Source organism: Oryctolagus cuniculus, chromosome X (assembly GCF_051225735.1).
Source record: "Oryctolagus cuniculus isolate XC-2025 breed Fujian yellow rabbit chromosome X, ASM5122573v1, whole genome shotgun sequence".
Taxonomy (NCBI): domain Eukaryota; kingdom Metazoa; phylum Chordata; class Mammalia; order Lagomorpha; family Leporidae; genus Oryctolagus; species Oryctolagus cuniculus.
The window spans coordinates 5,432,383-5,459,333 of record NC_142888.1 but is presented as its reverse complement, the minus strand read 5'-3'; the positions used below and the strand labels follow the sequence as shown (position 1 = coordinate 5,459,333).

Genomic DNA, 26,951 nt, shown 5'->3' with positions numbered 1-26,951 from the left:
AAGCAAATGTGGCTGGAGGCAGACACTGAGTTAGATGTGCACGGTGCTTTTGCTTATGTCTGCCATGCAGTAGGTACCCAGGTATCTGTTAAGAGAATGCTTGCACCAGTGGTAATGGCTCCCGTTCATTGAGGGCCTGGGGATGAAGGATGAAGGATGAAGGAGACTTCCTGCTTACCTGGAGAGCCTCGCTGAGTGCCTGCGGCCACACTCCCAGTGTAGCTCAGTGAGGGTGCTGTGACAGGGATTCCCAGAAAGGGCCACAGGTGCATGCTCCGAAGCACCAGCAAAGCCGTTACAAAGACAGCACAAGTGGCTGTTGGACCTTGGCTGTCACTTCCTCCTCTAAAAAATATGTCCCCCAAGAACAAGCTTTACTTCACATGCAATCCAGCAGTTCCTGTGTTTGGGAGGCACGGCTTTGTGGAGTAGGTATGATGTTAGCAGAAGTACTTTACAGTTTGTCCGGAAGAGGCTGGGGAAAGTGGGGAAAGTACCCTTCCCTTAGGGAACTCAATTTGCCATTGTGTAATTCATCTTTGAGAGCATAATTAACCAAATCCAACCTACTTAGCTGTTATTACTACTTTCACTCTGGGCATCAAAGAAAACTGGGTTTTACCTACAACACAACTGTAAATAACGTTTAAAACTACGTGTTTGTATGCGTTTTATTTTTCTTGATATCATGCCATTAGTTATATTTACATCTCAAGAATCTGAGTTGTAGATCATAGAATTAGAAAAGACAATTGCTGACTGTCTGCTGCGAACGCTTGCTTTCCTGTCTTCCCTGCTAGATGAAGTGTATAGACTGGAAGGAGTGCTTTCTGTAGAACTCCGTGTATGTCCCTGGTCAGCGTGAGCACTACTACACTGAACAAGCAGTGGACAAGACCCAGGCAAACTCTTATTTTGGGGGCAGTGTGTAGTCAGTAGTTGATGATTGTGAAATAGTGAACATTTTCGTTATGACATCAGTTAAAAGGGACAAAACATATGCTGCCCCTGCCCGTCAGCCCCGTGGCTCCCTTCTCCGAGGCAGCCCCGGTTACCATTTTGTTGTGACTTCTGACAGCTGAGGACCCAGTGACTCCTCACTGTATCCTTGCAGGAATGACACAAATCTCCATGTTGTCGCTGTTTTGGACTGAATTGAAAATACTCCTCCCCCATCTGTAGCTAGTCGCCTTGCCTCTATTAAATTGGTCACTCACTTGATAAATATTTATCAAGGGCCCACTAAAGGCATGCCCAAACAACTGGTTGTGATTGACCCTCTCTGATCCAATGGTAATCACCTAGATGTGTATGGGGCGTGGACAAACATAAGGGCACAGACTATCCCACAGGTAATGGCGTATGTCAAGCAGGCAAGCTTATCTCTTACAGGTGCATGGCCAGCTGTTCCCATCTCTGTCCAGTATCTAGCATTGGCTGTACTCTTGGCAGTGTTCATTGCCATCCTGTAGATCGAGAGCTCCTTGCTCTTGTTTTCCTGCTCTTGTTATTTTCCTGCTCATGTTATCAGAGATTCTTGGGAGATACTCCTGCAAATAAGTGATATTTCCAATATGTACTGGATGATCAACACAGAAGCATCGCAACAGGTGTCCTGTTATTAAAATGTCCTTATTAGCACTGGGCTGAAAATGTTATCGGTATCTTTATGATTATACTTCAGAGTACTTTTCTATGTGGCAGCGTGTTTTGTAAAATGTAAGAAAGCCTGTGTGGTGTCAGACACCAACATGGTTTAACAATGTAATTTTTAGGGGAACTTGTAGATATTTCAAGCATATAACAAATTCTGTGGTCCCACCAACCTGCTTTATCAACTCCCCTTATATTTTGCCATCTTTACTGTGTGTGTGTACATAAAAAATCCCCTTTTACAGTTCTTGTTCATGAAGTTGGTGTGTTTTGTGGTTTGACAGCATGAATATTTTCTTTCAGACATATATATATATATATTTCTGAAATATATATCAGAACCTTCCAGATGCAGCTGAAGTTGCCCTTGTACTTTGCCATGGCCCTCAGAATACTTTATGTCCCCTCAGCTGTTCTGAGACAGACTGGCCTTTTGTGAAGGGAGCCAAATGTTGGGAAAGAACAGTCTCTGCCCCCAGAGACTGCTCCTCAGGCTTGCTTTTTGCCTGTTGGGGTGGACGTAAGGAGGTATCATGTGGGTCGGAGAGCCATGTGCTCCTTCTACGATTCTGTATCCATTTGTGACTCTTGATCAGGAGATTTGGTATAGGGGTTTGTTTTTAGTGATTTCCTTTTTCCTGCCAGTGGTCATTTTGCAAAAATGGTTTTCCAAGAAGACACAACTGGGACCCCAAAGCCATGTGTGACTCAAAAGGAAGCCTTCCCTCAGAAACATTTAGACCAGGGTTTAGGGGAGGCTTATGAAGGATGTCTGCTTGGCCTGCCTGCTTCTACCCTGTGCCGAGGGGACCCTGGGCAGCCTCATTCAATGCCCTTAATGCAGAGGGATGTGCCAGGACCAATATTCCTGGCTGATCAAGGTGGCACTGAGCTCCCCCTGGTGTCTGTGGCACTAGTCTGCCCTTTGTCCTGTATTCCTGGTGGCAAGAGGAAAGAACAGGAGGAGAGCAGTGGAGGGGAAGAGCAAGGATGCCGAGGCAGGAGGTGGTCCATTTAGCTTGTATAAATGAGATGAGGTGCCCCTTGGCTCACCAAGTTCATAGCCTGCATCCTGCACGTTGTGACTGCCCATCCCCTACATGTTCATCCCAGGGAGGTTTTCACTACCTGAGATGAACATTAACATACTCAAGTACTGGTTTTTCATGCTTTTGACCTTCTAGGACAAAATATAACACATTGTTACTGAAAAGTATCAGTCTTCTGGCTTAAGTACATGTGTTGTTCATTTCTGTTAAATTAGTATACAGTAAAGTGCAGAGTTCTTAGAAGTACAGTTCATGGAAGTTTTTGGTAGGTGTACACCTGTGTAACCAACACCCAAACCAAGTTACAGAATATTGTGATCCTCGCAGCAGGCTCTCTCTTATCACTCTCCATCAGTACTTGCCCAAGGGTAACTGTTATTCTGAGGTCTCTCATCAGAGATTAGCTCTGCCTGTTGTTGAACTTCACACAAAGGAAATCGCACAGTAAGTAATCTTTTGTGTCTGGCTTCTTTCACCTAACATTATGATGGTGAGGTTCATCTATGTCGTTATGTGTGGTTCTCTTTGTGTGGCATATGCTCTTTAATAATGACAGTAAATAGTCAGTTGCTCTCCAGTTTGCTGTTTGATCATGAAGACACCTCTGTGATGGCACATTTGGCATTAGGCATCTTTTACAGTCGAGAAGAGGACTGTTAGAGACTTTATGTATTACCCAAAGAGCGTACACCTAATAGTAATGTCAGGACTACGTCTTTTTTTTAAGCTGACTCATAGCATCTTTCTCTCCATTTATTGCAAAGCCCGTGCCTTCTACCATTATGGTTGGTAGAAGACATAAAGGATGAAAAGGTGGAGGATGCCCCTCCACCTTCAAGTGGACTTTAGTTGGTGTTTTACTGTATGGTAGTTTGGTTTGAGATGGACCAGGTGATTTGTGGAAGTTCAGAGTCAACCCAACACCAGCACCTGTATGTGTAGTATATAATGGATGGAGAGTGAGAGCAGAAAAGACTTGGGTGACTTGGGTCAGCAGCCGGCTGCATCCAGACAGTTCAGCTGTCAGAGAGCAAACTCTGTTGGGTTAGTTCCCAGCTGCGTGTACATCGAGTGATTGCCCAGAAATGCTGCTGTTTGCAGGCCACTAAGTGTATCATGGAGGAGTTTGCTAGACTGGCATTATTGAGGCTTTTGAGTTTCTGGATGTGGGTGAGCCATCTTGGGCTTTGCTCAGTGTAGTACCTTTTAGAATGAGCAATGGTGTGAGAAGTTCTCTTCTGAGGAAGTCCTTGTGACATGGCTCAAGTCATTGAAGCATCGATTCTTATTGATGGCCTCAGGTTGCTTGTACATGCCGAGTTTCCATTGTTAAGGCATCAGATTTGATATAATGAGAAGCTAAATTTCCTTTGTCTTCTAGAGAGGTTTGCTGATAGCTTGTCGAGCGTGTCCTGTCAGGCAACTAAAATCATTCCTGATTGATACGTGTACATGGGGGCATCCATGTGCATTTCCATGGTCCACAATGTCCCATCTACCACTGCGGATAGCAGGGCCCAGGTTCTTAGTATGTGGTTAAAAACCTGGGCCAGGTGCTCGGGAAGCTGAGATTGAGGATGGGGCCTAGAATACCCAACCCCTGGATATCCAGAGTCTCAAGACCTGTATCAGAACTGCGGAGAGCTCCAGGTGCGTGTTTGCAGGCAGCTGTAGACAGGTAGGAGAGGCTCTGGTGCCGTGTGCAGCACCTTCCTGTGTGGAAGGAGCTCTTTTGTGTGGACTTCACAGATCTGGGCTTCAGTACTCTTGGGCTTATGGGTAAAGCACATTGCATTCTTTAGGCTAAGGTTCCCACTGGAGGTACAGACAGAATGGGTCTGCATCTTCCTCCCATCTATAACCATGACACTGGTTCTTGGGAGGTGAGGTATCAGAGAATGCTATCTAGAAGGTCCAGAATTTCTTCTCTGGGCCAACTCTGCCTCTTACTAGCTTTGTGGCCTCTGTCTGGTCTTGTGTCCTCTCTCTGTCTATTCTAACTATGTGTAGAACTATGTCTGGCATGATCATTTTTTTTCTGACAGTATTATTGTAAGGACCTAGTGAAAGACTATCTACTGAAGCATACTAATTTATATAAGCCACTGATAGTGGAAGCTTGTATCATTGTTAGCATCATCACCTATCTTTAGAGCTTACTGATAAGAGTCCATGACATCAGAATTCTCTGTTGTCCAAGAAGTGTATCCTCAACAGCTTATATTTGCATGATAATTGGCAACATGGGGTCAGATATGTTTAGCTAGAAGCAAGTACCAGGGATCTGTGGCATGATGTGCAACTTGAAAAGTTTTTGAATGAAAGAGGTTGGCCTGTGGTCTTTTGGAAGCAATTGGAGATTTCAGTAGGGGAGTGCAAGAGCAGACATTTGCTTTAGGAGTGTCTCTTGTGACAATGTGGAGGTTGAACTGGAATCAGAGACACCGAAGGCCAGGGAGACATTAGTATAATGCAGGCATGACTCGGGAAGAGTGGTTAAGAGATGAGTGAGCTGTGAGCATAGGTTGGGTTTCAGCTCTAGTTCCTGGTTATTTCCTTCTCTCTCTGTGTCTTGGCTTGTGTACCTGTGAACAGGACTGTTGTGCAGGTTAGAAGTTGCACTCTTAGAGCAGAGTGTGGCCTGTGGTAAGTACTCAGATATTAGCCGCTATTCATGTAATTCCTCCCCTTTTTGTTGTGGTGAAAATATATCACATAAAATTTATCATTTTAAAAAAAAAGACTTACTTATCTGAGAGGCAGCGTTACAGACAGAGAGGGAGAGACAGTGAGAGAGGTCTTCCATCCGCTGGTTCACTCCCCAGTTGGCTGCAACGCCCAGAGCTGCGCTGATCGGAAGCCAGGAGCCAGGAGCTTCTTCCAGGTCTCCCACGTGGATGCAGGGGCCCAAGGACTTGGGCCATCTTCTGCTTTCCCAGGCCATTAATTAGCAGGGAGCTGGATCAGAGGTGGAGCAGCCGGGACTCGAACAGGCATCCTGTGTGGTGCTTCAGGTGGTGGTTTAACCTGCTGTGCCACAGCGACACCCCCCAAAATTCGTCATTTTAACTGTTCACAGTATTGTATAACTGTCACCAGTATATTTCCAAAACTCTTTCATCACCCCAAACAAAAACCTTGGAATCGTTAAACAGTAGCTCTCTATTCCTTCTTTCTCTGCTCACAGGTAACCTCTAGTCCACTTTCTGTATCTATGAATTTGCCTATATCAGACAATTCATATAATTGAAACCATATATTTTCCTTTTTTGTTGGGCTTATTTCACTTAGTATAATATTTTTCTTTGTTCAACCATATTTTAGCATGGATTGGAACTTTCTTCTTAAGGTTGAATAATATTCCATTGTGCGGGTATACCACGTCTTGTTTATCCGTTTATCGGTTGATAGACACTTGGGCTGCTTCCAACTTTGGGTTATTGTGAGTAATGCTGCAGTAAACCACATACCTATTTGTGTCCTTGCTTTCAGCTCTTTTGAGTTTGTCCCTAGGAGTGAAATTTCTGGTTTATATGGTAATTCTACATTTAATATTTTGAGAAACTTCTAGACTGGTTTCCGTAGTCATAGTACCAGTTTACACTTCCATGAACAATATATAAGGGTTCCAGTTTCTCCACATCTTTGTCTATACTTGTTGTTTTCTTTTTTTGAAGATTGATTTTATTTGAAAGGCAGAGTTACAGAGAGGCAGAGGCAGAGAGAGAGGTCTTCCATCCACTGGTTCACTCCCCACATGGCTGCAACTGCTAGAGCTGGACTGAACCAAAGCCAGGAGCCAGGAGCTTCTTCTGGGTCTCCCACATGGGTGCAGAGGCCCAAGGACTTGGGCTATCTTCTACTGCTTTCCCAGGCCATAGCAGAGAGCTGGATCAGAAGTAGAGCAGCCAGGACTTGAACTGGCACCCATATGGGATGCCGGCACTGCAGGTGGTGGCTGTACCAGCTACACCAGCACGCCAGCCCCAGCACTTGTTGTTTTCCATCTTTTTACTCTGGACACCTAGTGGATGTGAGGGATATATCATTGTAGTTTTGATTTGCATTTCCTTCATGGTTAGTGATGCTGAGCATCATCTTGACCATTTGTATATTTTCTTTGGAGAAACGTGTATTTACGTCCGTTGCTTGGTGTTCGTTTTCAAGCCTATATAGGAGAAATAGAGAAAAAACAGAGATTGAGGAAGTAGATATAGCGAGACTCGGTGACTCATTTGTAGGGGGGTTGATGCTGAATTTTCCAGTGTGGGTAAGTGGGTGAATGACAGGGTGTCAAACAAGATGGCCCCTCCCCTGGGAGAAGGTACAGGTGGGTGGAAAGGTGTTGCTTTTGGGTGGAACTGCATTCAGCCTGGGAGTTGCCCAGCTAGGGAGCCTGCAGAATTCATTGCCATGTCCATGTGTCTGATTCGTGTCTCTGAAAAAAGAATACAGGACATGTTTTAAGTTGTGTCTCCTCCTTGCTTCCACCTTGGAAACAACTTAAGAAAATGGCTTTTTATTCTACTTCTGTAACTGGCAAATGTAAACAGTTTTTGGATGTGAGGTCTGTGTTGTGGCAGAGAATTAAGCTGCCACTTGTGATGCCACCACTTGCAAAGCCAGTATCCCGTATCAGAACGCTGGTTCGAGTCGTGGCTGCTCTGCTTCTGGTCCAACTTCCTGCTAATGGGCTTGGGAAGGCAGCTGAAGATGACCCAAGTACATGGGCCCTTGCCACCCATGCAGAGGGCCCAAATCGAGTTCCAGGCTACTGGTTTCAGCCTAGTCCATCCCAAACCATTGGGGCCATTTGGGGAGTGAACCAGTAGATAGAAGATTCTATCATTCTTTCAAATAAATAAACAAATCTTAAAATGATAGCAGTCATTGGGGGAACCACGGAATATGGGGTCTATGGAGCAGCCTTTTTCTGGTGCTGGATTCTCAGCCCTTCAGCACCTGCTCCTGATTGGACGCGTCCTTCCCAGCCAGCCGCGGTGCTTTGCTGCTCTGAAGCCTCCGGGGGGTGGGGGAAGGGGAAGACTGCTCTTGAGAAAGGTGCCTTCAGAGGCCTTTGCCAGTGGCCACCCCAGCCTTAGAACGTTTGCCCCACCTCCCTCACCCTGTCCCAGCCTGTGCCATTAGCGGTTAGTGCTAAGCAAATGCTGGCCGTGTCACTCCTAGCCCACTGCATTCTCTGAATCCTTCCGTGGCAGACTTGGAGGTTGTATGTGTGCACAGTCACATGTGCACTGCAACGGAAAATGAGGTTTTGGCAGTGGTTTTTCCCCCAAAGGAGCAGCCGTTGGGGAAATGAGTGTGCTTGGTGGCGTGTTGTCTTTACTTGTAGAACCATAGCAGGCTGACAGCCATCACCAAGAAAGCACCCTGTCGTGTGGCTCAGGCGGGTGGTGTTTGCAGATTGTCCCCTGATGCCGTCTGCCTGTGAAGTTACAGGAACCCCCGGCGCCTGCTGTTGCAGCGGTTGCTGGGGCTGCTGGTCCGGGTGTCCGTGTTCACACACGCACATGGCATTGTGTGGCGTGCGGAGGTACCACTGTTGGCTTGGGGCTGAGCTTTGCCTGGTTAGCCTTCTGAGATGCCAGCTGAAACTCTTCACACAGCAAAGCTCCAGTTTCTGGTTTCCGGTGGGGCCCTGGTGAGGGGGGAGGAGGAGGAGTGGGTGAGGCTGCTGAAGCGAGCAGAGCTAGCAGTTGGGGAACCTGTGCTGGCAAACCAGCCCACCCTTGGTGTCAAGCTGTGGGGGAGTGGCAGTGGAAGCTTCTGCTGTTTCCTTGCGCGCTCTGCCCAAGCCTAATCATGGCTCCCTATCAAACTTGCCACCTTCACGTGTATTCCACAGAGAGCCCGTTCTCATTTCTCACCCTTCATTCTTTCTATAGAACACATCCCTCATTCCCGGGTCCTCCCTGCCGTCCAGCCATGCTTCAGGTCTGGTGCCTAAGCTTTCACTTTTCCCTGAGTGGGTGTTGATCATGGGTTCAGACAAGTGAGAAACCACCTTGCTGCTTTAGAAAGATTTCCTGTGGATAGGTCTGTACTTTGTGAGTTAACTATCACTTTTTGGCTGTAAATGCTTGGGAAAAGCACTATGAAAATTACTAAGGTAATCTGAAGACATTATACCAGCCATCAGGCTTTAAAAAGCCAAATCTTAAACTTTGGTAAGAGTCCACCTAGAGCAGAGCTCAGCGAACTTTCTCTGAAGGGCCAGATATTTTAGGCTTTGGTCTCCATCGCAGCGGCTCAGCCCTGCCCCTGTAATATCAGAGCAGCTGCCTAAAATACCTTAACACACAGTCACGGGGTTCTAATGGAAATTTATTTACGAAAACGAGTGTGGGCTATAGTTTACTGAGCCCTAACCTAGAATGAGAGTCTTTTAGCCTGTCAAAGAGTTCAAAAACCAGAGGAACTTGATGACTAACTGAATTTAAATCCTCTTCTTTTGCATTTAGTGTAATGGTGAGTTTGGGGATTGAGGAATATACTTTCCTAGATCCCTGTTGAAGAATAGAAATCAGAAGGCTTTTTTAAGAGGCGAATCTGCTTGACCAAAGCTTATCATTGTTAGGAAAGTAGGACGGGGGCTGGCGCTGTGGTGTAGATGCAGCTGCTACCTGCAGTGCCAGCCTCCCATACGGGCTGCTCCACTTTCGATGCAGCTCCCTGCTAATGTACCTGGGAAAGCGGCAGAAGATGGCCCAAGTCCCTGGGCCCCTGCCACCCATGTGGGAGGCCCGGAAGAAGCTCCTGGCTTTGGCCTGGACCACCCTCAACCGTTGCAGCCATTTGGGGAGTGAACCGGTAGATGGAAGACCTCTCTCTCCTTCTCTATCTGTGGCTTTCAAATATATAAATAAATAAATTAAAAATAAAGAAAAAAATAGTGTGACAGGCTGTGCCTTAGAGCTGCATGGTGGCTTTTCTGTGTCACTAATTGACTTTATGGTCACGTGTGATGGCCATAAGTCAGATAAGGTGGTCTCACCATCCTGAACATCATTCTTTTAACTAGTATCAAGTGCTTCTTTAATAAATGTAAGGAAAAAATCCTACAGAAATATAGGAAATGGTGCTTTTAAGACCTCCTGTTCTAATAAGTTAACATTATGGTTCATTTCTAGAAAACTGAAACTTAAGACAGTCAAGGAAGCATCCTGAAATTTCAAACTACAATCAGTTTTCCTTTTATCTGTCCTCACAGGAAATAAAGAAAGACATGAAGAAAGACCCTCTCTCCAGCAAAGCTCCGGAAAAGCCCATGCAGGAAGTGTCCAGTGGAAACTCTTTGCTGTCTTCTGAAACCATTTTAAGAACTAATAAGAGAGGTACGGAAAACGAGGAAGGGATCCCTTTTTCAGACGCAAACGAAACCTGGAAACTTCTAGGTGCACTCTGTTGAATTTTGCATTGCTGAAAAATTGAATACGGTTTGCACTTTCGGTTTTTGGTATACATTTTGGACACACACAGAGCAAGTGACTGTATGGGTCTAGTAACTATAATAAAACTTTTTTTGATGCCAGGAAAGTGTACTAAATTTCTAAATGATGGTTTCTCTAGGACTTTAGCGTTTGCTTTCTTTTGATGGATGAGAGGTGAATTTAGAGTGCTACAAAGCAGGCCTGAGCTGTGCGCGCCTGCGCGCACTCTATTTTTAATTGAAGGGAATTTGATCAGAGTCTTTGTCCTTAGCACAGCCCCGCCCTCAGTGGTTTACTAGGCAGAGCGTGTGGACACATCTGGCTAGCCAGGAGACCTTTAATGGCCTTGTTTTCCCTCTGCGGAGACCTCAAGGCAAATTTTTAGGTTGTCAGGTTGGGGGAGTTTGTTTTCCCCCCAGCCCTCCCTTGGGTGATTACTGTGGGTTGAAGTGATGTGTCAGAGTTGGCAAGACTGCAGAGAGACCCTCGCTCGGCTTTTCCTGCCCTGGGATTGCATCGTGCCAGCCTCTGTTAGTGTCCCACTGCTGTTGGCTTTTCAGAGGCTTATGTCTTCCTTAAAGAGAAATCCGGGCCTGTGGAAAGCAGGAGCAGGAAGTGTAGTAGCAAAGGGTTCTGTTAACAGGAGGAGAGGAGGCAATTTGCATAACCATGGGGAAGAACAGCTTATCTCTCATAAAATTTAGACAGCGTAAGAATTTGTCCAATAAACTGCCCATTGATCATCACTGGAAGCATTAGCTTTGTGTCTGTCTGCCTTCCTGTCTCGCCCTTTCCCCCTCCAGCTGTCCCGGCTTGCATTTCCTTTTTCGAATTACTCAGATGCATTATTGGCTGGAGGCCCGTATTGGTTAGCAGCGATCGGATTTTCTTTCCGTCCCACCAAAGCACGGGCCTTCCCATTTTAAGAATTCAGCATACTTGGCTGTAAAGCTACACTTTCCCCCAAAAGTGCCTCCTGCATTCGTGCAAATGAATTCGCGGACTCGGGAGGCCCGCAGGCATTGGACGTGGGAGCTTTCTGTATTTCCCAGCCATGGGTGCTTGGAGCCCTCCCGGTCCTCTGCAGCTCGCCGGGGTCTGGCAGCGACGCACGTGGTGACCTCTCCTGCCAGCCCCCTTTTTGGAAAGTCAGGAAGAGATTTCAGATAATTCATTAATTGAAGGAGAGAAGGAATTAATTAAGGTAAGGAGTGAAGGTAATTATGGGGATGAGTTCAGGACAATTCCCTGAGGACTTTGAATCAGCAAAGGAAGAGGGCTTCTCAGGTCATTGTGGCTTTACCACTGAACACTTGGCCTTTTGAGTGCCCCCATGGATTTGCTCGTTCACCAAAGAAATGGAGTGAAAAGGGATGGCTTACTGCCTCGCATTCCTTTTTTAAGCCTTTCCCCTTGGCCCATCCACCTGATCTCTACCCACCATTTAAGGCTAGGCGTCTGGTATTCCGAATGTACCAGTACTTGTGAGGGCTGAGTGCGTGGAGGCGGTCGGTAAATAGGAAGCACGCGACAAGCCATCTTCATTCTGTCCCAGGCTTCACACTGACCTCCTGCGTCACCTGGGCCAAACAGAAGCTTCCAGCTCAAGGGGAGCATTGTATACCAGGACCAGGGGCTGCCTTGGGCCCTCCCCCGCCCGCTGAGACTAACGGTATTCTGCTATGCCTTACAATAAACAGCGGGTGGGGACAGATTGATTGGCCTTGTCAGGCCAGATAAATAGTTCATTGTACTGAGCTTAAAAGCTACATTTTTTTCCCACCCAAAATCAATGAAAAAACAGTGTTTTCCCTCTGAAACAAGGATCAGAGGCTAAATCTGTGGGATGATTCTGCTTACTTGTAAACACTTCCGTCCAACTCAGTTTTAGTCTCATGGGTTATGATGAACGACCCGAGTCTCCCACTCGCGTTTGTTTGCGTGCAGCTTTATCCCTAGAAACCTTCCGGATGTTTTGGCTTTTAGTGTTGTTATGGCTGCTGGGGAGGACAGTTGCTTTCAGGATTTATTAAGAGCCTGTTTTAATTTGCTAACGTGGGATCTTCCTTAGAGTATATGAGTCCACCTTGTGGTACAGCCTTGGGCCCTGGGAGAATTTAATAGAATTAACCTTTGTTGGTTTCCTTCAACTTGATCAAAGATGAGATGCCTATTTTCTGTATTCGGGCCTTATAATGTGATACAGGCTTGGAATTGGTTTAATAAAGAAACATTGAAGTCTATTTCTGAGTCTGAAATCGAACCACTTCACTGGGTCCTGAACTTGAGATAGACCTAGCTGAAGAAGTTTATCCAGTTGTGTCCAGCTGTTTTTTTTTTTTTTTTTTCATTTTGTGACATACCTCACTTTGCAGCTAGGCAAAAAGATTGTAGTCCCTCCCAGTGTGGGATAACCTCACCCTTCCCAGGCACCTGCATGAAGTCAGAAGATACCTCAGATTTGAAACAAGCTGTTTATAGACTAAACGGAAGGCTGGAACTGCGGAAACATTAGTTTGAGGACTGATTAGTTTGAGTTTTCAGCCTTAACCTTTGCAAATGACTACAGAATTGATTTAGGAATAGTGGCATGACTTCATGGGCTTTTCATTTGAGAAAAGTATGTGACAGAGAGAGAGAGAGAGAGAGCGCAGATCCAGATCCAGATCCTATCCTCCCAGCTGGCCTGGTAGCCATCAGCTGCGTTTTCCAGCCATTGGAACTTTAGGGTTTTAACTCTGGTCACAGTGAAGGAGCTTCCTGTTTGAAACAAACCTTTCCTGAGGGATGAGAAATCATTTTTCATTTGAATTTGTAGCATGGATGTTAGATATCCTAAAGTTATCCAAGACTCCAAAATATTGATGAATTGCCATCCGAAAATGTGAAAACTTTCCTTGGAAATGTCATTCTCATGAACTGGACAGAAAAGAATTAGCTGTTTTATTCTGTGAATGATTTATTCTTTTGTGTCTTCTCTCATTAAAACCATATAGGAGAATGATAGACATGCCTGAATTGGAACGTTGATATATTCAGGAATTTTTTGGAAAAATATTCAAACTCTGCACTTGGAAGCGAAATTGAATAAAATAGAATTTTAAATAGTTAATAGGAAAGACCATAATATATATTTGAAAGTGAGGAGTGGATTTTGCCCATTTTAATATTTAAATTAAATTAATATCATTTAATAATATTTTCTGGGCTGGTGCTGTGGTGTAGTTTATAGGGGCCAGCATCCCATATGGGCACCAATTTGAATCACAGCTGCTCCACTTTCTGGTCCAGCTCCCTGCTAATGTGCCTGGGAAAGCCGTAGAGGATGGCCCAAGTACTTGGGCCCTGCACCCACATGGGAGATCTGAAAGAAGCTCCTGGCTCCTGGCTGCAGCTCTGGCTATTGCAGCCATTTGGGGCACGAGCCAGCAGATAGATGACCTCTCTCTCTGTCTCTGCCTCTCCTTCTCTGTAACTCTGACTTTCAAATAAAGAAATAAACTTTTTTTTAAAAAAAGAAAAAAACAATGAAAAGAAATATTATTTTCTATTTGAGTTAGAATAAAAAATTACTTGATTTAGTCTTTAGGAAGATTTCCCAACTAACTTTATCCATGGGATTGGTTAAGTATCCAGGCTGTAATCGGTCCCTTACGGGCCTGCCTGAGGACTGGGTTCTATTTCAGGGCTCTAGTTTGCATGGTTAGCAGAACACTTGGGGAAGATGCGGCTCTGCCTCTCTCTGAACCCCTCCTGATGCCTGTAATTTAGGATGTTGCTCCTACTTCACTTGGTGGTGGAAACAAACGAACATTCAGTAGCACCTGTTTACTGCATGCCTGCTGCATGCCTGGTTCTGTTGATGCTGGGAAAGATGGAAAGACTAGGAAAACACCAGCCAGTCCTGCCTACAAGCCGTTCCGTCTGTTGTATCACATGGGGACTGTTGAAAAAGTGCTGTACATTTCTTTTTGATGGCAAAATTGGGGTATGTCTCTTATTTACTTCTGTCATTCTGAATGTGAAGCCACTCCGTGGGTTTCTGGTTGGCTTTATATGTCCTTGTTTCTATTTCCAGTTTATCATGAATTCAGTGTTTGGTAAGTCTCTTGTATTTTGCACACTTATTCTTTGCTATTATTATTATTATTATGCTCTCCTGATATAAAATGTGTTTTATAATCATCTTTTTAAGTCGCTCTGCTACTTTGGCATCTGCCTCCTGACAGATAAACTGCTTTTACCATCATAATTTAAGGTTTGTTATGCATTTGCATTTTACTGCCCTTTCCAGAGATTAATGTGGAAAGATCCTATGTTTCAAACGATGTTATTTGTAACAGGGCTAGCTCTGATGCTATGAGGTGAGATCTTCTGTCTAACATGAGAGTCCAGTGGAGCTGGGGAGGGGGGCTGCCCTCTGAATTGGTATGTGGGTATGACTTTGTGAACTTTGCTCTGTGGGTTCGTTTCTGGTGTGTTTGGTCCTTCGGGCTGGTTTGATTCAAAATGTTTCCTTAACAGAGGGACCAACGGCTGCTCTGCCCCTGGTGACACACTGTTGCTTTAAAAGATAGCATAGAAGTTCTTCGGAATTCATTGGTATACAGATGGGGGAGACACCCATGCCCTTCCCATTAATCTGGGCCTCATGTTTGCCACACGGAAGGGCTCTCCATTTTGGTCTGCTGCCTGTAGCTGTCAGAAGTTTACTGATTGTTGATCTTTATCCTGTTTGATCACTTCTCACTCCAGTCTCCAAACACCTGTGACCCAGTGCCCTCCCTCACTTGCCCCCTTTCCTGGAAAGGGAATCATTTTTGCCCAGCTTTCATTTTTTTTTTTTTTTAGCTTTTATGTGGCAACCTGGAGTAGTATTCCCAAGGTATCTGTTAGACTGGTTCATGAGGGTGTGAGTGTGTACTTGCACGTGCAAATATGGGTGTGAAATATGCACCTGTTGGCATGAAATGCCCATCATGCTTCCAAGGCCATGGATCTGAGTGGCATGGATCTGGAGAGTCTGTGGGCTCTTTGTTGGAAATGAAACTGACAACAAAGGATGGGAGAAAAGTGTCATTAATACAGAATATGCAAACTGCTTCAGTTTTCCAGTGGGTTGGCATTGAAGGGGGATGTGAGATCTGGGGATTTGTTTGAAATGGGCTTTTTTTTCTTTAAGATTGCCTATTGGAGTAGCAAATGTGACTCTTGCCTTCCCCCACCTCAAACCTGGAAATGTGGCATGTTGGGTCAGACTTTTCTTTGGGTTTCCAAACCACCTGTCGATGTGACCTAAGGAACTGACTGTTTGGACTGGTGGAAGGGTGTGAGCTAACAGAAGGCATGGATGCCGTGTGGAAGCTCTTGGCTCTCATCTGAGCTGATCTCTCCCAGGGAAAGTAAAAATAAAGTGAAAGGGGATGGATGTGATCTATAGTCGTTCAGTAATAGCAGAAATATGTGTGTGAGTGTATCTGAACATGCATCTGGAGTTTTTTTGCCCAGTAGGTGGGCCTTCATTCTCAAAAGCTTGATCGTAAAGAGCCATTGAAGAGATCTTCTTTTAAGCTAGCTGATCGCTGGCTGCAGCTTTAGTGAGTGCACCTGGAAGCCTGTGTTAGAACCAGTGATAGGCGTTAGAGTAGGTGTTGCCCTTGCTCTTGTTCTGATTTGACTAGTACTTCCTGTTGAGCCTAGGAGTGGCTGTGGTGAAATGGGTAGAAAGAAGCTCTGTGGAACGACGTTGCTATCGTACATTCTTCATCCTTTCTTTTTTGTGCGTCAATGGCAAAATGGCTTTTTAGAATTTTTCTTTTGTTACATTCATCACCTTTTTAGTCTCTCTGTCCTGGTTCCAGGACATCAACACTGGAGTCATGGATTTAGGCTCCCGCCTCCCTGCTGCTGGTTGTCAATCCAAGTCTACCCAGAGGACCATCAACGGAGTGGGTTTGTGGTGGTGGCTCCACCTAGTGGCTCTCATAGGAAACTCCTCCTTCTGCCTACCTCCTTTGTCCTTGGGAGAATCGTATTCCAAGATGCCTTTGGTTCCTCTGACTGCACAATTCATGCGATGCCATCTCAGATGCACAGTTTGTCACACCACACACCTATTGTCCTTAGCCTCTTTCCTTTCTGGTCTAAGATTTGCTTATTGAATTCATAGATCCTTGTTGTATCTTGATACTACACAGAGCAGGATTATTGTTGATAAGCATTTAAAGAGAAGAGCTTCTGTAGCCATGACTGTAGGTATAGATATGAATTTGGACACAGAACAGATTTACACTGAAATCCTTGTACGTAAGCCAAAGTGTCCTCCGTGATAGCTTCAAGTACCCTTAGTATGTTCTTCACTTCTTATTGAACGTGTGTTTCTTCAGTGGAGCACTATTTTATTAGTGATGTTGTCTTCAGTTGCCAGCAGGTGGGGAAAGGACAAAGCCAGCCAACTTTGTTGGCTTTATTATTGTTTGCAAACTCTCCGAGGCAGGCAGCCCCTTCTTGCCTGGGTCTGGGCTGTCCTCACTTGAACATACGTGTTTTTGATAAATAAATGTGTCTTGTCTTGAATCTCAGCATTTTTGTTAGTTGATGAGATTGCACATACACCTTATATTAGCTATTCTGTGCCTTAATCTGGAGACTTAGTCACCATTTATAACTTTATTTCCAAGAAAATACTTGAAGTTGTAGATGCTGTGCAGAGAGGCATGGCACTTGTGGGTTTGAAGGCCTATTTTGTTTTCTGTGTAGCTGGATGAAGCTGTAAGAGGCTGTGTGATCGGGGTAGACCAAAGTCTGCTTCTGTTGCAGAGGGGCTGACAGTGCACATGGTGCAGGCTGCTGGAGTTGCGTACTCCATGCTACGCCAGGCTCTGAGGATAGCTCTGGGCCCACGTGTGTGGCACCATTATATGCAGTGCTTAGTTTCACAAGGCCTGAGTTTGACCGCAGTGTGCCCGGCTTTGTCTGTATAAGGTATGTTATACAAGGGAGTGCTAGTGTCTACTTCCATCTATTAGAGAGGAGACTTCACAACAAATGAGGCCTGTCCTCATAGAAACCGGGCCAACATTGCCGGATGCGCACTGTGTGGAATTATAGCCCTGTCAAGTGTTTGGCACAAGAGAGGGAGACAGAGGAGGAGAGCAGTTGCATCTCTGGTAGAATTCCAGCCTCGTGGAGATGGACAGGCACATGTTGGCATCTTGCATGCTCTCAGTGCCGTAGAAGGTGACCTGGTTCTCTTTGATCGTGGAGCCCCATTTTATGGACTGCTTGCTTGGACTCCGCTTTGGGACATGCTGGGCTGTCAGTTGCAGAACAGGGAGCTCAAAGCAACTTTCAGATAATCTTGAGATTCTATCTCGTGTGGGGAATCTTGAGCTGAGTGAGTGGAGATGGTGGTGTAGGCACTAAGAAAAATGATAGCACTTCTTGTGAGTGCTAAGAGATCAGTGCCTGAACCTGAAACTTGAAAGTTGGTCTTTTTGGTAGTTTTTTGTTTTTCAAAAAAAAAAATCATTTATTTGAAAGGCAGAGCCTGACAGAGAGAGTGAGCAAGCTCCTTTTTTTTTTTTTTTTGACAGGCAGAGTGGACAGTGAGAGAGAGAGACAGAGAGAAAGGTCTTTGCCATTGGTTCACCCTCCAATGGCTGCCGCGGCCGGCGCACCACGCTGATCCGAAGCCAGGAGCCAGGTACTTATCCTGGTTTCCCATGGGGTGCAGGGCCCAAGCACCTGGGCCATCCTCCACTGCACTCTCTGGCCACAGCAGAGAGCTGGCCTGGAAGAGGGGCAACCGGGACAGAATCCGGCACCCCGACTGGGACTAGAACCCGGGGTGCCGGCGCCGCTAGGCGGAGGATTAGCCTAGTGAGCCGCGGCGCCAGCCGCAAGCTCCTTTCATAAGCTGGTTCACTCCCCAAATGACTACAGCAGCCAAGGCTGGGCCAGGCTGAAAGCCAGGAACCTGGAATTCCATGTAGGTTGCCCACATGGGTGGCAGGGGCCCAAGCACTTGTGCTTTTGCTTCCTTCTCAGGCACATTACCAGGGAACTGGATAGGGAGCAGAGCAGCCAGGACTTGAACTTGCACTTCCATGAGGGAACCAGCATCATAAGCAGCAGCTTAATTCACTGTATCGCAATGCTGCCTCCCCCACCCAGTAGTTTTTCAAGTGCCTGGCTAAGAGAGAACTTCCTCCCTTGGTCATTTCTTGGGCCCTTGTATCTAAGAGTGTCTCCCTGGACCAGGCTTTGGCATAAAAATGTGGGCTGAGGGGCCTGATAAAGTGACTGGTGAGGCCAGATTGTTCTGGTCTACCTTGGACTTGGATCAGGATTGAACTTATGATTGCAGTGGTGGGTGCCCCATTGCCTCCTTGATGCTGTTTAGTCTCTTCCTTTACTGTTGAGAGAGGCTGCCATTTGGAGTTCAGGTAATGCATCCACGTGTGGGACCGTGAGCACAAACTGCACAGCCTGCCTCTTGGGAGAATTCTCGCCACAGCTAAGAGTCCATGAGGCAGGGACCAGCTTGCCGACAGACCAGTCAGGAGGACTTGCAGCCTTTTCCCCAGGGCACCTGGCTGAGTCAGTTTTTCACAACTATAATGAAATACCTGAGATGGGCTACTTTATAAAGAAAAGAAATGTCTTTTGGCTGACACTGAAGGCTTTGACGAGAGCCCCTTGGCTACCTTGGATAGATTGGGAGTGCGTGTGTGCCTCTGTCTATGGGGTTGATTTCCCTTCCTTATAAAGCTACCCAGATTCAGTCACGGGGTCTCCACCTTAATGCCTTCATCTAATCACTTGTCACGGGGAGCCCTGCTTCGAGAAAGCTTAGTCCGATTAAGTTTCCACCTCTTAATACCGGTAATGTGCAACTTTGAGGACTAAATCCCTACATGAGTTCAGGGGGACAAATCATACTCCAAGCATAGCAGGACCCCAAATGACATTCCTGGAATCTGGAGGAATGCCCTTTTCGTAGGGAACTGGCAGATGAATGAAAGCCAATTCATTCGAGGTAGTTGCTGATGAAGTGCCAGTTGCGTGTGGTGCATTGTACGGGCGCAGCAGCTGTAGTCGCTTGCAGTAAGCTCTGCAAAAGAGACCGTGTACTTCCAGTTTTATCTGTTGCGCTCTCATCATAGCCTGGTCCCCCTGATGCCACGTGCAGCCTCAGCTTAGTCTTTGGACTCTTGGCATTTTGTGATTTTGGAGCCTTGGGACTAGAGTTGGCAAACAGGATGTTTCATGGCCCACCCGCCTAACTCCCAGGTCAGGCCAGCAGTAGGCCCAGCTGCAGTGCCAGGTGCGCGGCCCTCATTGTTCCCGCCAGGAACTTGCCCTGGCTCTGCCTGTGCCTGTGGAAGGAGGACTAGACTGCCTGTTCCCTTGGTGTTGCTCTGGAGACGGAGTACGCTCAGTGGCAGCCTGTTTGGTGGGGGCTGGGTACTGGGGAGGCTGCAGACGGCACTCTTGCTGGACGGTCACAGTTTCTGTGGGCTTTACACAGTTTGCATCGTCCCTCTGCTTTCCAATTTGCCTGTCCCTCCGTCTGTCCATGAGACAAGGAGACTACTCTTGTTAATTCCCTCAGGGCACTTGGGGGACAAAATTGAGCAGAGTGGTCTGTGGGGAAGGGAGTGGCAATGGAGGGAAATAGAGAAGTCCTTCCCCGGCTAGCGTGGTAGTCGGTTTTAAAAGTGGCAAGCTGCTAGTGAAGAGCCGGAACTGGAGGAAGAAATGAGAGGTTTATGCAAAATAATGAAATGTTATTTCTGTGAAGCAACCAGTGACCAGATGCACACGGGGCATTTTCTGGGGTGGCTCATATGCTAGGCCATCGAAGTCCTCCGTAAACCTGAAAGGATTAAAATCCTGCAAAGGTCCTCTCCAACTACAGCGGAATTAAATGAGAAATTCACAACAAAAGGAAATGGGGGGAGGGATTCACAAATATGGAAATTAAATGACATCCTCTTAGATCCGGGGTGGGGAATGGCCGGCCCACAACATCGCGTGGTCTGGCCCTGCCAAGGCAACCTCACGCAGGACTCGAATTTCAGTAAATCTACAGCAGGCTAATTTTTAAGTTGATCATTTTGTATGACCCATGAATGATGTTAGCAGTATCCAATTGGTCCTTGGCAGAATAAAGATTCCCGACCCCTGTATAAATGGCCAATGGATCAAAGAAAAATTCACAGAGGAAATTATGAAATACTTGGAAATGAATGAAAATGGAAACATGACATACAAAAATGTACTGCAGGCAGCTAAAGCAGTGCTTAGAGTGAAATTACAGCTGCAAATGCCTATATTCAAAAGTAGAGAAATCTGAAAATAATAACCCCATTTTCTACCTTAAAGTAGAAAAGAGCAAACTAAACTCCATGCAGAAAGAAAAAAGTGGAAATACATGAAATCAATAGTAGAAAGAAATGCACAAAATCAATGGTGGGTGTTTGGCCTGGCGATGAGGATGCTGGTTAAGACACCCACATCCTGTTAGAGGGTGCCTGGGTTTGGTATCCTGCTCCTGATTCTGGCTTCCTGTTAATGCATGCCCTAGGAGGCGGCGCTGCTGGCTCAAATAGTTAAGTTCTTGCCACCCATGTGAGGCAGCTCCTGGCTTCAGCCTGGCCCAGCTCTGGCTACTGTAGGCATCTGGGGAGTGAACTGGCAGATGTGAATTCTCTTTGTTTCTGCCTCTCTGCTTCAGGAATAATAAAATTTTTTTAGAAAACCAACGAAACCGTATGTTGATTCTTTGAGATGATCAACAGCATTGATGAACTTTAGCTACAGTGATCAAGAAAAAGAGACAATTGCAATTCCTGTGTGAGGAATTAATGAAGGGGACATCACTGTTGATCTTAAATTAAAGGCTTATAAGGGAACACTATGAACAACTCATCTGCTGCTGATGGGAATGTAAAATGGTGCAGCCACTTTGGAAAACAGGCTGGCAGTTTCTCAGATGTTTAAAGTATACACTCTCCATGTGACCCAGCATTGTGCACCTAAGAGAAATGAGAACATACGGCCACGCATGAATTATACACGAATGTTCACAAGAGCATTATTTACAATAGCCGGAAGTAGAAACAACCCAAATGTCATCAGCTGGTGAATGGGTGGGCAGAACATAGTCTGTGCACACGTTGGAGTATTATTGGGCCGTAAAGAGGAAAGAAGTACGTCCTACAACTCGTGTGAATCTTGAAAAAATTACCCTAAGTGGAAGAAGCCAAACACAAAAGACCACAGATGATATAATTCCATTCAGGTGAATGTCCAGAATAAGCAGATCCCTAGAGAGAGAGAGAAAGTAGTTTAGTGTCTGCCTAGAGCTGGGGCTGGGAATGGGGAGTCACTGCTAATGGGCATGAGGTTTCATTTTGGGGTGATGGAAATGTTCCCAAATTAGGTTGTTGTGATGGTTGTACAATTCTGTGAATATATAAAAACTGTTTAGTTATACACTTAAAATGAATTAATTTTATGGTATGCAAATTATATCTCAAAGTCATGTGAAAAAAAAGAATGCCACAAAAATTGGTATTAAAATGTATTCCTGGCTGTGTCTGTCTTAGGCTTTCTTGTTGATGTCCCCTGCTGCTAACCCCCCCCCCCCCATAGCTGAGGGACAAGATGTGCCATTCCATTTATTGAAGTCTTCAAAATTATATATTTCTCAGTGAAGCTTTATATTTTACTTTATTCAATCAGTTGCCTAGGAGATAGTGAGTTGGAGGGATCAAAATGACACTACTTTGCTAGGGCTGACCTAAATATTAGATAATCGATTTGAGAAGGGTAGAGAACTGACTGTGGCATCCTATTGTTCATTTCTTGAGGGAAAAAATGCGATTTCCTGTCAATCAAAAGCCCAGCCTCTTGCATTCTAAATTCTGTGCTTCATAGAGAGAGCCTCTGTGGGGAGGAAAGAATCCATTTATGTTTCCAATTTTTCTTGCCATTGTCAGTAGCTCTGCTTTGGCTATTTTTGCTCATAAACCTTTATCTGCAGCTCTGATGATTTCTGTAGGAAAGATTCTTAGATGGGGAATTACTGGGCAAAAACATGTATGTATTTTATGGGACTTTGATTCATCATTATCAAATTGATTTTCTGAAAGCTTGCACCATTTCACACTACCAACAGATAGGGGAAGAGTGCTTCTTAGTGTTTGAAGCTCGAATTTCTCTGATTAATAGAGTGCTTGAACATTTTTGTCTTTATCTTTGCTTTTTATATTGAGATTTATTTTTTTTACTGATTAGGGTATTATTCCTTTGTTCAATGCAAATTTTACTTGCCAGTTTGATCGGTTTTCATTTTGTTTCTGATTGGTTTTAATGAACAGAAATAGTGCCTTTTCATGTTGATTAGTATATTGATGCATTTTATAATTTGCCTAAATAAATTCTCACTTAATTTTATTTGCTTTTATAGTGATTTCTTTTTTTTGCCTCAAAACTCTAGTCTATGTGGAATTTTGATGTGTAGGATGAGGTTAGTATGCAAATTCATGTTCATTTTGTTTTTTTATTTTATTTATTTGAAAGACAGCTACAGAGAGGTAGAGACAGAGAGAGAAGTCTTCCATCTGTTGGTTCACTCCCCAGATGGCTGCAACAGCATGAGCTGCACCGATCTGAAACCAGGAGCCTCTTCCAGGTCTCCCACGTGGGTTCAGGGGCCCAAGGACTTGGGCCATCTTCTACTGCTATCCCAGGCCATAGCAGAGAGCTGGATTGGAAGAGGAACTAGAACCAGTGCCCATATGGGATACTGGCGCTTCAGGCCAGGGCTTTAACCTGCTGTGCCACAGTGCCAGCCCCATTCATGTTTATTTTGAAGTAGTTACTTTTCCAGAGCCATTTATTGAATAAGTCAGTATACCCACACACACACACACACACACACACACATACATATACATATGAAGAGAGGGCGAGAGACACTCTTTTCTGGACTTTGAACTTTGCACCCTTAACTTACCTCACCATTCTTGCATCAGTATAGTTAACTGACTGGCTTTATAATGCATGTTATTACATAGGTAGGGCTTTCGTCTTTCCTGTTATTCTTGATTTTACTAAGTGTTTTGGCAAGGTGGCCGTGTGCTTGAGTCACTGCTTGGGACACTCACATTGCATGTCGGAGTGCCTGCTTCAGGTTTTGGCTACTCTCCTTCCAGTCCAGCTTCCTGGGAGACAGCAGATGATGCCTCATGTACTTGGGTCCCTGCTACCTGCAAGGAGACCTGGATTGAACTCCAGGCTCCTGGTTTTGGCATTGTCCAGCCCTGGCTATTGTGGGTTATGGGATGTTGCTGTTGTTGATACATAGAAAACTTAAACTTTTAAATACTTCCTCTTTTAATAGCCTTTTGTGGAATACTCTTGTTAATTAAAAAAAGTTCCCCTTTGATATTAAGAAAATTATTAGTACTTATCTGTTAGCTTTTAGAAAGAAGATGAGTGGAAATTATAAAATGCTATATTTGAACAAATGACATTTTATTTTTATTTTTTAAAAAGACTTATACTTTTGAAAGGGAGAGTTAGAGCGAGAGAAAGGGGAGACAGGGAGAGACATCTTCCATCCCCTGGTTCACTCCCCAAATGGCCGCAACAGCCGGGGCTGGGCCAGGTCAGAGCCAGGAGCTTCCTCCGGGTCTTCTGCATGGGGGCACGAGCCCGAGGACTTTGGCCACTTTCCTCTGCTTTCCCAGGCGCATTAGCAGGGAGCTGGGTCAGAAGTGGAGCAGCCAGGACTCAAACCAGCACCCATGTGGAATGGCAGTGCTGCAGATGGCAGCTTTACCCACTACGCCACAGTGCCAGCCCTGGATTTTGATTTTCTTTACTGGGGTATAAGCTCTTTAAAGGAAGAAGCCACATCTTAACTGTCTTGGAGCCAACTTTCATTGTTGAATGTCAATATGTGCTTGTACTCACACGTCGGAACTCATTTGACAAACAGTTACCAAAAGGAAAACTACCAAGGGGAGGAGAAGCTTGTTAAATCAGATGTTTAAAGAGAAGCTGTTGGAATTCTGTGATGTAGAGGAGTTGTCTTTGGTTGCTGAGTGCTGAGGGAGACAAGAGGCCTAGTCAGTGTTTGGTTTTGAAGGTGGAACATGAGAATAAGTACTGAATCTAGCTCTGGGCCTGCAAATGGGCATTTAGTAGGGAGAAAGAAGGTAAATTGCAGTTCCAAAGGAAGAAACTTGATCTTGGTCTTGAGTAGTGAAATGGGAGGTGAAGTTCAGTTAGAAGGGTAACTGGCTGGAAGAGGAGGCCACTACTTTTTTTTTTTTTTTTAAGTTGTGTAGCATGAGATCAAAGTAAGAGAATGTGTCCAGGGCAGGGAATGCTTCTATTTAATGAGATAATTTTAATCTGTATTTGATTTTATAACTCTTCCCTGGGGTTGCCTAATGAAAGTGTATAGAGTTCAGTTTATTTTATATACAACAGTGTGTGTACTCTTCCCTTTTTGTTGGAGTCTGTGAGCCAGGCTTAGCTTTTTCTTCCTTTTTGGGTGTCTGCCTCTCTGATTTATATATTCAGTTTTATTTATTTATTTATTATGTATATGTATATATCACTTTTATTTATTGATTTTCATTTTATTTGAAAAGCAGAGTGATGGGGAGTTGGGGAGACAGACAGAAAGAAAAATCTTCCATCTGCTGGTTCACTCCCCAAATGGCTGCAACAGCCAGGGCTGGGCCAGTCTGAAGCCAGGAGCCAGGAACTCCATCTGGGTCTCCCACATGGGTGGCAAGGACGCAAGTACTTGAGACATTATTTGTTGCCTCCCAAGGTGCACATTAGCAGGAAGCTGGATCAGAAGTGGAGGAGTTGGGTCTTGAACCAGGCACTCAGATATGGGATGTAGGCATCCTAAGCAGCAATTAGCTGTTCTGCCAAACATCTGCTCTAGCCTGTCTGGTACTTGGTTGCTTATCATGCCTTCTCCAGGGCTGGAGAGGGCAAACTAAAATAGTCATCAAACAGGACAGTTGGATTACGGGATGTGTGTCAGTTTTGTCTGTCAGGAACCCAGTATCATGAATTAGCAGCGATTAGTATTGATTTAAGATTTCAGTGTAAGGCAAACCCAGCTGCATAGCCATATGCAGTTGGCTTGTAGAAGATTCTGGGAGGTGACAAGCCCTGTGGGGATGGCCCCAAGTCTCTGTTTGCCCCTCCCCACTTAGTCTCTTCTTGCTGCTTTTCCTTCTCTGGCCCTTTCCTTCCTCCCTAGGGCCCCCATAAGCCAGCATTCCTTACAGAGGACAATCAGATTTCCAGAACGTTAAGCCATTAAGTTTTCCCCTTCATTCTTGTACCTCTTTTCTGGGCCGCATTATTTGACAGATTAAAGCAAACAAATGAGCACAGCATGCTGTTATTAGTTATTTTAAAAAACTGTTCTTTAGGAAAAAAAGGATACCAGTTGTTTTATGTTTGACTTGTAAAAGGCTTTAAAGCAACTCTTTGATAATATCACTAGGAGTAGTTTATGAGTTTCTTTTGAAGAAATTAGCTTCCTTTGTAATTTACTTTTGATGAAAGCATTACAAGATAAGATGCTTGAAGTTATGTACAAAGAAAAAAAGACCACGACCCAGTTACTAATGTTTCTGACCCTGTGTGGACAGGGATAGGAAAACCAAGCTAAGCTAGGAATGGAAATTCTGTATCTGTCCCATACATACACTTGGACTTCAAACAACCTCATTCTCTCCCTCCTGAGCTCTGGCCCTGTTGTTCTGCTTTTTTTTTTTTTTTTTTTTTTTTTTTTTTACAGAACCATGTGTGATTCACATTAATGTTTGAGACCCCTTTCTACCTCCCTCCCCTCTCCCTCTTCTCCCTCCCTATTCTTTCTGTTCCTTCTCTCTTCCTCTGGCTGGCTCCCTCTCCATCCCTCTCTCCCTTAAACCCTACCCTCTGAGCTCCATGCATCCTGGAGTGAGTCCCTGGGGTGTGTGTCTATGTACCAGTGTGTAAGTGTGTGTCACAAGCTCTTATTTACATTTGCCAGACTTGGTGGGACTAACAAGGACCACTGAAATCCACAGAAACACTTGTGTACTTTCGCTATAAGCCTTCTCTGAGAAAGGCTTGTGTAGCATGCTGTTTCACTCTTCCCACTCCCTGCTGATCCTTTCCAGTGGAGGTGTTAATTTAAAAATGACCAAGCCTAGGTGGCAAGAAGGAAGAGAGGCAGTTGGGTGGTTCCGTAGGATCAATCTCTTGGTCCCTCCACATCTTCATAAATTATGAACTGTATTGATTATTCACATTGATGTATGAACTCATTCTACCAAAAGCCCAGGTTGAAGTGGCAAATGGAAAATGATCATTTATTAGAGCCGATGAGTGTCAGATTTGTACTGAAACCAAACCAAACAAGGAAAACCACATAGATGTAATCCAGCCCTATGATTGCGTGGCTGCAGGCAAATAGGCCTAGGGGTGGCCAGCGAGCCTTGACTAGGCTGTAGCCCTGGTTGCGTTCCTTTTTCTCCCTCATACTTCTGTCCAGGATGATTCGGAGACCATTTGAGGACATGTGAGACATCATCTGATTCTCAGCTCTCTCAGCTGTTGGCGATCTTGGGAGGGTCGTTTAACCTTTTTAAGCATTGGTTTCTTCATCTGCAAGTTGAAAGGTTGGTTGAGAAGTTTCCGCTATCTTTTAACGTGTGGCCCCATTTCGAAAGATTTTGTTCCTGGCTTCGTTCGACTATAA

General features: G+C 45.1%; 1 protein-coding gene across 15 annotated transcripts in view; it reads left to right on the top strand.

Moving 5' to 3' along the window:
- The window catches only part of SH3KBP1 (SH3 domain containing kinase binding protein 1), a 378,310-nt gene that overhangs the window by 129,474 nt on the left and 221,885 nt on the right, over positions 1-26,951 (top strand). For all 15 annotated transcript variants that reach the window (XM_070067164.2, XM_070067168.2, XM_089324878.1 and 12 more), the window contains one exon: positions 9,934-10,057. In XM_070067164.2, the coding sequence (XP_069923265.1) occupies positions 9,934-10,057 (124 nt within the window). The remainder of the gene's footprint in view (positions 1-9,933; positions 10,058-26,951) is intronic.